Source organism: Alosa sapidissima, chromosome 10 (genome assembly GCF_018492685.1).
Source record: "Alosa sapidissima isolate fAloSap1 chromosome 10, fAloSap1.pri, whole genome shotgun sequence".
Taxonomy (NCBI): domain Eukaryota; kingdom Metazoa; phylum Chordata; class Actinopteri; order Clupeiformes; family Clupeidae; genus Alosa; species Alosa sapidissima.
In genome coordinates this window covers 22,118,229-22,129,919 of record NC_055966.1, presented here as the reverse complement: position 1 = coordinate 22,129,919, position 11,691 = coordinate 22,118,229, and the positions used below count along the sequence as shown (strand labels likewise).

At 40.0% G+C, this 11,691-nt stretch overlaps 1 protein-coding gene across 1 annotated transcript; it reads right to left on the bottom strand.

The window, feature by feature from the left end:
• Positions 1-5,230, bottom strand: galr1a (galanin receptor 1a). Its single transcript, XM_042107985.1, has 3 exons — positions 4,189-5,230; positions 3,922-3,987; positions 1-919 (listed from the first exon to the last, which is right to left on the bottom strand). Exons 1-3 carry the CDS (start codon positions 4,876-4,878, stop codon positions 602-604), a joined length of 1,074 nt encoding a protein of 357 aa, XP_041963919.1. The 5' UTR covers positions 4,879-5,230; the 3' UTR covers positions 1-601.
• Between the last annotated feature and the right edge of the window lie 6,461 nt (positions 5,231-11,691).

Here is an 11,691-nt window from a genome sequence, read left to right as displayed (position 1 = left end):
AAGTGCTATATAAATAAAGATTATTATTATTATTATTATTATTAGATCACCTCAATCTCTTAAGATGACTCCAGACGTCACCCTCTAAATATTTATGTTTTTGCAGTTCTAAAAAAAAAAAAACTCAGACAATCACAGATAGACAGATTGCAATAAAAGAGGAGCTTTGTATCCAGCTGTCAACATCAAACCAAAAATCGCAGAGGGAAATTAACTTTCTTTAGTATATATTTTATTCAACTAGACATGCATTAATAATGCTATCTGGTTCAATAGAAATAAATATGCGTATATATTCAGTACTACAGCTTACTATATGTGAAGCAAGATTGTGAAAAAAAAACATTAGTAGAGTGGGCAAAAAAATAAAAAAAATCAATATATATATACTGGGCTTAATTTGGGCCCTATTCAGAGCATTTAGACATGTTGCAGCACAGACATGGAGCTATACAGTATGTTCAATGTACAAACACTGGTCCGTTTCTTGAATTTATCAGAAGCAAAACTACTGGGTTGTCAGCCAACCTCACAAGTCTTGAGTCTACTTTATGGCAGCACAAGAGGCACAAACGTCAGCCAAGCCAAGCCTGCCAAGCAGTCAGACATTGGTGCAGTTGGTGGAGGGTGGTGTGTCAGCCTTGTTCCGGATCTCTTTGATGTTATTGAGGGGAGATTCACTGGTGATCTGGCACCTGAACACCTGTTTGTACGCCTTGCGGAAGTTCTCCGACAGAAAGGCGTAGATGATGGGATTGACAGAGGAGTTGCTGTAAGCCAGGCAGTGGGCCATCACCCGAAACACGAACGACGCCTGGTTGAGTGGAAAATTCCCAAACTCCACCCACAAATGGACCACATGATGGGGTAGCCAGGACAAGCAGAAGACCACAACCACCACCAGCACTGTCTGAGCGGTCTGCCAAAGGAGAAGGTCAACATGGGGAAAAGAAATCAGTCAGTTAATCAATAATCAATGAGTTCATCCCTATATCCGTTGGTCCACCAATTCCATTATTCACACATGTCATTACACAGATTAACGAGGCATACAAAAATACAAAATCAACAGTTAAGTTTACATTACACAGATTAACGAGGCATACAAAAATACAAAATCAACAGTTAAGTTTACATGGCTGACAATCAAAAGGTAAGACCTGTGCACCCAGCACTATCAGCAGCAGAGCTGTAATCTCTTTTCATCAGAAGTCTTTCAAACTTTCCATAGTTCTTGAAGTCCCTTGTCAAGTATATAGTATATATATACTCTTTTGAAATGATTTGCCTGTTCAAATCATCATGGTAAAACCTGATGCCTGCCACCAAAAATATAAATTCCATGCTCACTTGCCTGCTCTCTGTGTATCAGAGTCTGTCTGTCTGTCTGTCTCTCTCTCTCCCCTTCGGGTCCCAGGTTGTCTGACTGATTTGCCATCATTATGTGTAATTACCAAGTGACATGGATAAAAGAGTGAGTGCACTCCGGAGGCACTGGCAAACAGTCTCCAGGAAGATTAAAAAATGTATTACATTCCCACCATTCATGTGGCGGTGATGCTCAAGGGTTGGCAAGGCTAGACCAATTCAGCCACCTGCTCCACAGACCAGCATATGGAGCCTCTCATCCAGGCATCCATCCAGCTGTTGACAGGGACCTTCTCAGCTATAGACACCAATTAATGGGGAAATCTATCATCCACTTTTATTCATTGCAGGTCAGTGGATTTTTTCTTTCTGCCAAATTAACAAAACCAAATAATGATGGTAAAACTACGAGTGTTTTTAGAAAGTCACCCATTGCTGGTGGACCACCCATTACTACTGAGAGGGAACAGGCGAAGGCAAATGTCACAAACCAAACATGACCTGTCCACATCCAGCCAGTGGAAGTCATGCCATACTGGTGTGGGCCATGGGGTATTTGTGTGTGGCTAACCACCAGCTCCCTCAGTGGTGTGTGCAAGACCTCTATTGATTCCACACATCTCTGATTCTAATATACAGTGGGACATCACTTAGGCTACTTCTTCAGAAAGCACTCGATACGCCCAATATAAACTGGGCATACCTTCATCCAATACCAACTGAGACACTGTAGAAATCAACCAGCTCACGTATCTTCTACTAGTTGAAAAGTGGTTTTCTAACCTTGATGACTATTGATTCATTCTGAGTAGCATCTGTTTATTTCCTAACATGTCACTTTGCTTCATGGGATCATGCCCCTTGTGACGTCGTTTTGCAGACAGGCACTATAATCCATTAACAATGATTTTGTATGAAAACAAACAATCAAATTAATAAATAAATGAAATGAGTATTGACTGAATCACAAGTGCCATTATGATAGTCATGATCTATGGCAGAAGACTACAGGCTCTAATTAGTTCATCGCAGCATTTGCCATGTCAGAATAGTATTGAATTGGCATACATGGATTTATTCTACATTGCAACTTTCCCTTTACATTCCTTAATTCATCATATTTTCTTTGTCTTTAGCTATGCTCAGAAAGGTGGTTGCTAACTTCCTTGTTGAAACAAATTATGTTTTCTAAACAAAGTTCGGGAGGAGCCCATAGGGTTGATTGACAGCCATCACTCACCCCACTTCCGTTTGTCTAAGCAATCCAATGGATGAACTAGTGAAGATGGGGTTAATTATAGTGTGTTATTTAAAAACAAATGAGGGAAATCCAAAAAGCTTTGACTGCAACAAAACATGCTGTCCCGATTTGTAATGTGTGCTTAGGCCTGATAACAACTGATGAGTATGCAGACAGTCATATTTCCTCAGCTGACTGTGACATGGACTTTCACAGCATTACAGCAAGTGGCACCGTTAATAGTAACAACTCCTCCTTCAACAGCTTGTCCTCACAGCCTCGCATCTCAGGCATGGGTATTAACTGTGTAACTGTGTATGCTTCATTAGTTTCTGCCAGCCACAATATCCACCACTACCGGTATCCCATCTATAGTGCCAATTTAAAAACTAAAAACAACTTCGAGGTCTTTATGGCACTGGACATTTTAGCTTGAACATGCCAAAAAACTGTGGGCATGGGGGGGGGGGGGGGCTTCAGTCAACGTCCATAAATGATTGAGCCGCAAAACTGATAAGAGCAAAGGCGAGAGTTATGATCAGCCATGAAAATGGACTAATGGACACGACTACAATCATCTGTTCTTTCCACTCTGTTGCTTGGCAGTGTACATTCACACAGTGTGTCCACAAATTAGCTGGTCGGACTAAAACAATAACTGTCTAAATCACTACAGAGCATACCTTTGCCTAATATTGTTTGTTTTCACTTCTCTTTCAGGTGGATAGAACGGCATGTTCTCATAAAACCTGAATATGAATGCACTGTAATACAAAACTCTTTCTGGCGTCGACCAGATTAAATGGCAAAGACATATTTGGCGATGGGTAATCCAGAAGATTCTTTGTGATTTCTGCCTCATCACAGCACTTTCTGTCTTGCCATGATTGCTTCCAAGAACCTACCCATCCCTAATGATTCGTGACTAGTGATTGAGTCTGTTCAAGGATTGCCAGTAACAATACAATGTGAGCTATATCTGTGCTAAAAATGTGTATGTAAGCAATTTTATACAAAGTAAGAGTAGTGGCAGAGTATGTAAGAGTTTTATACAAAGACTTCAAGGAATGTAATAATCCCCTTAACATCACCTAGACCTGCCTTTTGATTGCTGTGCTTGAAAATAACTTGATGAAGCATACAAATATCAGTTAACAAGCATGCTAATACCATTGCATGGAAACCATGGACCTTTTTCTTCTGAATATTATCCAACATCACACAGGCATTATTACATTACATCACCACATCACATTACCAGTCAGCATGCTTTTTACATTTCATTTTGAAATTAAGTGGATTCAGTGACATACCTTTTTCTTAGATGCTTCTGATTTTTTTGACATGTTTCTGAGTTTTTTGTGCAAGTGATTTAGGACCTATGAATACAAAAAGCGAATTTTAGTACGAAAATAACAGAAATAACTTTATTAAAGGTTGTTTTATGGAATGCTTTACTATGAATGTAGAAAAATAAATAAAATAGCTGCTGCAATAATACTCGTACATTTCTTTAAAAAACTTCATGTAGCCTAGTCTAAGGTCGTGCGCCTTCACGCACAAGGAGAGTCACGACTTACCTTTGCGTAACAAAAAGATATCAGTAAAAGGGGCAAGACATAACCGAAGACAAACGTGCACACCACGTAGATCTTCTTATGGTTTGGGTTGGGCCATACTTCCCAGCAATAGGTGCTATTATCTCTCTCAAACAGATCCTGATAGTGAGCCACAGGTGCTGCCATTGCTAGGGAGAGGATCCAAATAATTATCACCCCAACCAGGGCATGTCTCGCCACACGGATGGAGGACGACTTTCTCGAGTGAACTATGGCAATATAGCGATCCACGGACATAGCAGACAGAGTGAAGATACTGACAAGCATAGAGACCGTAAAGAAGTAATGGATGAATTTACATATGAAGGCACCAAGTACCCATGATTGCATCATGTATATTGTAGACTGAAACGGAATGCAGAAGAGCAGGTAAGAAAGGTCAGCAACGCTGAGGTTTAGAATAAAGATGTTGGTGGTGCTCCGTGGTTTTCCTGGCTTGCTCCTGGCAAGAACGGTGATGACCATGGAGTTGCCCATCACACCCAACGTGAAAATTAGTCCAAATACTAGTAGCGTAATGAAGTTGTCCATGCCAATCCCAAACAAAAGTTTATCAGATGTCGCCGTTTGCTCCGATCTGTTGAAAAACCCCTCACCATTATTGAAAAACCCCTCACCATCACCGAAGTTAGTCAGCTCCGACGAGTTCATTGCGCACTATAATGTTAAGGTTTCCCCTGTTAGTGTCTCAGTTTTTACGGGTTCCCTCTTAGCCAAACCACAAGGTATATGAGTGAAAAGTTATCTTTGTTCTCGTATGAAGCACTGCCATTCTTGTATGCATGTATTTTAGTCCTTTAAATTCAGACTTTCTGTTTTTGGATAGTTTAAATCATTGGCTGTCAATCGGTTCCTGACCATTGCCAGTCGGCGTCTTTCCATAGATGCTTCATAATTATCATCATAGTCGGTTCTCTCTCATACGTATAGTTCTTAATCAACCTCGGTCGTCCTTGATGAGCGTGCCACCTCTCCTCTTGGCGCCAAGTGTCTCTGCTCTCGCCTGCTGCTTGGTGCGTTTTCCCCTCTACCCCTTTCTCCCTCTGTTATACTCAGGGTCGGTCTGCGCCTCCCACGTCAGCGCGCAGTCCCACCAGCCCATACCCAAATCACCCTGCCCCTTCACTTTTCAGAGCCCACCCTTTCACTCATTTTCTCATGCCAGCATAAGATATAGCCTCCAGGGCAAGCAAGCAAATGCAAGCCAATACCAATTATGTAGAATATTTCTATGGACATAGACATACTAAAAGCACATCGGGTCCTGCACTCTCTTGTCTTGTACATGTCACATATAAAATCGTTCAGTAAAATAAAAAAGCTTATATCTTGGTTAGTGGTGTAGATTGATATTATGATGCCAATGTAATATGCTTGAGAATAGGAGAGGTCTCCAATAAAAATGATAATCTGAAGGTCATGTGTAGAGAATGCTTGACAATGATCTGTTCTGATGTACAGATTTAAACTATTGTGTATCTGCAGTTTCATTGTTGGATATGTTTGTGTGTAGGTGAGTAGGAGGGTTTAGGTAAGTTTCCAATAAACCTTGCAGCCAAGCACAAGAGCACCTGGGGGCATTCTCTCAACAGGCAGATTGACTAATGTTAGTAATAATGGATGGTTCACTAATTAAATTACTTTCAAATGTGCCTCATTCAGGTTGTTGTGGTTTTGACTTCATCGGTCATTTGGTTTCCAAGCATTTTTTCTTGTGTGCCATACAGTACTAATTGACTGTCATCATTCTTAACAGTCCTTCTCAATAATATGGTGACAGACCCTTGCATTGTCAACAAACAACTCACAAATACTACCTACCTTTCAATGAAGAAAAAAATAGTTAGTCTTACTAAGTGTGTTGGCTGACCAAGCTATAGCTATCCCTCAGCAGAAAAACTGACCGATGTAATTCCTATTGAGTCATTTTGAGTCACAATGTTTATGACCTTAGACATGACACCAAACTGGACTCGAGATGAGTTTTTGTCTCTTACTCTTTACTCTTACTTGTAATACCTGGTAATAAAACATATAATCTTTTTTTAATCATACAGTTACTCAAAGAGACTGATAATATTTAACCTTTGGATACTATTATTATGATGACCTCTCCATTTATCACATGTTCTTTCTGGGAACACTGCCATAGAAGAAAACAAGCCTTCTGACAAACAGTGGTGGAATCTGATGGTTCAGATAGTGAAGGTCTGTGGGTCAGTGATGCATTGCGGGTGACTTAAAGGTTAAGTGTGTGTGATGATAGTTTTACCAAAGATACACAGGCATTACAGGCAGTGAGGGCTGTCAGGTCAGGGGTCTCCCCACCTGCCCATAATCCATCCCTGCCTTTCTCTCTCTCTCTCTCTCTCTCTCTCTCTCTCTCTCTCTCTCTCTCTCTCTCTCTCTCTCTCTCTCTCTCTCTCTCTCTCTCTCCACTGCTCCAGCTCCCCATGTTCACAATTCCCAGTCCCGGCTGTGAGAGGCTATCAAACACACAGAGCAAGGGTTTCAGCGAGTGCTGCTGCTGCTGCCCCGGGAGCTATGGCAACAGCAGAAGACTGCAGAGCCGAGCATGTTCCTGTCATGCTCTCAGGTCAGTCTGGCGATGCACAGGGTTCTTCCTCTTCCTAGTCCTCCTCAGCTGTGCCATCTCAGTAGGCTCTAGAGACTTGAGCACAGAGTTACGTCCTAAGACGTATTTGTTTATATCCTTAAGTTGTTACACTTTACATCCATGGATGTATTGTATTTGTTTTGACTGAGGTTGTGCTATGTTGCTTGCTGTCTGTGTTGCATGCTGTACTGTGTTCTCTTCCTCTGTGTTTCTCTGCACCTTCCAATTAAGGTCGCATAGAGAAGGAGATTGGTCCATTGGTGAAGTGCCTCCTGGTGAACAGGACCTCCTTGTGAAAAGTTACAAACATAAAAATTATTGCAAATTTTTATGTTTGTAACTTTTCTGAGAAGCTTTGTAGGGAGACATGAAACATCAGCACCAGTCCAGAGGTGGAAGAGCTGGAGTGTTCAGTGCAGTCATGTGCACAAAGCTGTCTGCCAAGCATTGTTAGGTGTAACACTTTGCAAAGTAATGTATTACTGATGAAATTATATTTATCTGAGATGCAGTAATAGTATGCATTATTAGAGTGCATCATATTAGTTATTCTGAATACCAAAGACAGCTAGTCTGTATCTGACAATGAACACCTCACACTGATCCTTGGAAAGATTTTTCATAAAGCCTGTTAGAACGCATCAAGGTTTAGGGCATCACAGGAACTAAACAAGCACAGAGAGTATAATAAAGACAACATATAGGTAAAATATGTCTTATGTTAGATAGCATAAATTATACTGTTGCTGGTCGGTGAAAAAAAAAAAAATCATGAGAGAAAGGAATGGCTGCTGATGTCTTTTTAGACCTCTGATACTGTTGCCCTGGAGGTAGTCCGAGAGACTCTCTCATGTGATGCGTCAGTCTCCACTAGATGGAGCTGTGTTCTGTTGTCCAGGGCAACACATACTTGATGTAATTATGCAGAGTGGACACTTATTCATCTTCTGAGGACTGTCTCTGTATTAGTATTCATTACAATCATTACAATTAAACAAACAATTAAACCTCAGACAAAATAATGTCGCATGAGCTATGCTAAGTTGCATATGGGTTTTATCGACAGTTCCTCCAGTTCTTGAGGCAAGAACCCTCAGGCCCATTTGGAGAGGTAGGCTGATGCTTCTATGTTCATGCTCTCAGCTACTACAGGTTTCCTGATTCACTGCAGATACATTTTCCCAATACAATAAGGTCCCTCTCCACTCCCTAATGTAATGTCAAATAAGCCCTAATGTGTTTGTTGTGCTCTATCACTGTTCCTCCGCCACTTACTATACCAATAAGGAGCAATCCAGGAAAACATGCATATGCTATATATAATAAATGACAGCAAAGGACAAGGGACAAATAAAAGGCAACAGGTCAATAATATTTAATTAAATTTCAATCTGCAATGTTTTTTTTAAATACTTTTTAAATGATTATTTCACTTTTGTTTTATTCAGGAGCCGTAAATCCTGAGAGTATTGGCAACTGTGATGGGCCCGGTAATACTCCTGCTATCCAAACTCCGCAAGTAAATGAATATGGCAGTGTAATGTGAACTCTTCTCAAGTCTAGACATTAGCCCAAATGAGAGGGGACGAGGAAATAGTGCACCTCTAGCCACATGTTTAATGAAGATAATGTTCCTTAGTGATTGCTAATGAAGGCAATGTTATTCAAGACCATCTTCGGCTGAGTCTTGTCAGACAGATGAAGGATTATTTTTAGTTAATTTACAGTGTCTTGTCGGTAGGCTTGTTTGGATATTTTTTGGCAGTCATGCCTGGAGTGATGAGAAGCAAACCATTTTTTGAGAGAGACCCAATCGGTGCATCTGATGTGAAGATGCAGCTTGTCCCCATGATGCCTGTGAGACTGACACGTTTTAGTTGTGGTCTCGGTTTGTGAATCTATGTGCATCAAATCAAATATGAGTCGCGACATGGTCCACAAAAATGTGTTGCTTCTGCACCATCTTACATAATCCATTCACAAATACAGGTTAACCCATCACAGCAAATTGTTTCCTTGTACTTTTCCGTTAATATTATATTTTTAGTGTGTGCTCCAATTCTCTGTGGGTTCTGATTTTGTTTGGAAAGATGCAGAAGTTGCGAGGAACAAAAATGCCCCGGGATTGAGACTGTGAAAGTAATGATGATGGTCAGAAGGCATGATAAATAAATTCTGTTCCTCAATATTATTTTACACAACTTTGTTTGTCTGTTTTAGCCCAAACAATTGCATTAAATCCACCTCAAACAATGTATGCACATACACAGAAGGCACAGAAACACAAACTGATTTCCTTTATACATATTTAATTTTTGTATGCCTACAAATATAACAAAACATTCATTCCGCTTATGTGTTTATGTACATATTTAAGTACGTCATTTGTTTTAGTCCATTACAGATTAATAAAGTAAGTGAGCATGTGTCATGTCTACTTTCTAAACCCGGCATTTCTCGTACAGTTTGCTGCTGGTCTTGTTTTGACAAATCGGTTGTGTCAGTAAGATCAGATTTGACAGCCACTGCCTGCGGAACCAGCACAAAAACACGACATGAAAAGACAAAAACATAAATGACAACTATAACAACAAAGCATCCATGCACCAATGCATATGCACTCATCCCCTGAGCTCTGAATTGATAGCCACTTCCGCCAAGCCTGAAGAGTGCTGTTGGTGGAAAGACACATCATGTAGAGAATGATGCGCTTTCATCCATGGTTATTACATAGTCCCCTCTCCTCTCCCGGAGATAACCTTCTCCTCAGAGTCCCCACTCAACGTGATTAAAGCCAAAAGACCCAGGCACAGTAGAAGGGCCTGCTCAGATAAGGATCAGAGGTCTGCTCAGGTCATGACGCAACGCAAACACACACCATCAGGCGATGACTGTTTTTACGCTGGGGATGAAGGGAAACCAGGAAACAAAGTAACCTGAGATTGCCAACACGGGAGAGAAAGTCACACTTGCATCATAAGTGCATCTGGTTCATATGGTGATATAATAGGGGAGAGTGGGGTTAGATGTCACACGGGTAAGTTGTCACATGTGTTAGATCTCAGCCACTCAAGGGCACTGGTCAAAACTGTTATACAGAAATGATCAGAATTAGTGTCAGAGGTCATCTACGTTGGAATTTAAAATGAAAGATTTATTAGCTTGATGTGAGACAACTTTAACTGTTTTTCATGTCTAAATTTTGAGACATTCAGTCTTTTTCTTCTAACTCATTACACAATGGGTTGACAATAAAACAATTAGTACCATTTAGAAGTATAAAGAGAGAGCTACAATTCACACAGGAAATTTGCCTGAGTAAAATTTACTCAAATTGAAGAAAATTTTACTCTGCGTCAGATAACATTTGGTCCCTCTCTAAAAAGAGTAAAAGTTACTCTTTTGGTAGAGCTGTTTTTCTAGAGTCAATTCTCCTCAATTTAGAGTTAATATTTTACTCTTTGTGGTGCCATTTGATTCAACTCAGAGTGTCTTAAAATTAACTCTTGTGCCATTTTACTCAGTTCAGAGCTGTAATCAACAATATTGTGAGAAACCGCAAATTTACTGCCAAATTTTCCTCACCTTTAGAGATGTTTTATGATCAATTAAGAGTCAAAACTAACTCTAACCAGAGTGATTTTTCAGAATTTTACAATCTGAAAAAATAATGAATAATAGCTAACAGACTATTTCTCAGGCATTTGTTTTCTTTTTACAATTCAATCATTTATGACTTGGAGAAAAAGAAAATAGTATAAAAATATAAAAAGCACATTATATACATTATAAAACTCCACAGTACAATATCTTTGAAAAGTAGTGAAGGACAAAGAACAGGGGAGCAGAGCAATTACATGAAACAATAAGGCACAATAAACAAATCAGAATTACAATCATAGGACGTCAGTATATCAAAAATCTTGTGGTACAAAAGAGTCTGAACATCCAAGACAAATGGTGCCTCAGTAGTATGCGAGACCTTGAAAGCATGGGTATGTTCATCTAAACAATGTGTTTTCAGAGCAACTGTTACCAAAAGAACTTGCTCATCTTTAATAACAACATTCTGAATTACATGGAACACTGGCATCTCATTATCAGTCCTCACACACACAGCCAACCCAGGCCTGAACACAGCTCCATTGCGTTTAGCCCATTTAACTTTTAAAACCTTAGTCCTAACAGGCACTTCAAACTTTTCAGCCACCTCGACACCAACCTCCATTTCATTCAAGGAGACCATTTTGCCAGGACCCATTTTCAACTCATTTGGATCCAACGACTGCCACAAATAAGCCATCTGGCACGGGTGTTTTTTTGCTAAAGTTTTAGTTATGTTCTTAATATTTTTAAGAAGCAGCTGAAAAGCTTTATGTTTGGCCTCATAGCGCATGCACCATGTATGTAACAGAGGTCCAATTTTCCGAATACATTGTGGATAATGCACCATAAAATGATGCTTTGGCAATAATCTCTTATTGGGAAACAAATGCTTGAACAAACCATGGTGCTCTGAAATCAGATGCTTCAGATAAAAGGTCATGCCAAGGGATACAACCGAGGAAAACACTATGCTGACAATCTGAAGCAATAAAATGAATAAGTACCAGTGCTGATCATTAGGATGCACAAGATCTCCAAACATAATTGGCAGATGACGCAACAAACACCAGCTCTGAATGGCATTTAAGCCCAAGTCATTGGAGCTGTCTACCATTTTTAGGCCAGGTGGTTTGTTGTTTTGCTCCATGAAACCATAGTTGAAACTCTGAATTCTCCTGTGTACTTCTGCTGATGTGGTGTAATTTTCAATTAGGTGCTGAAAAAGTAATTTCATCTCGTGC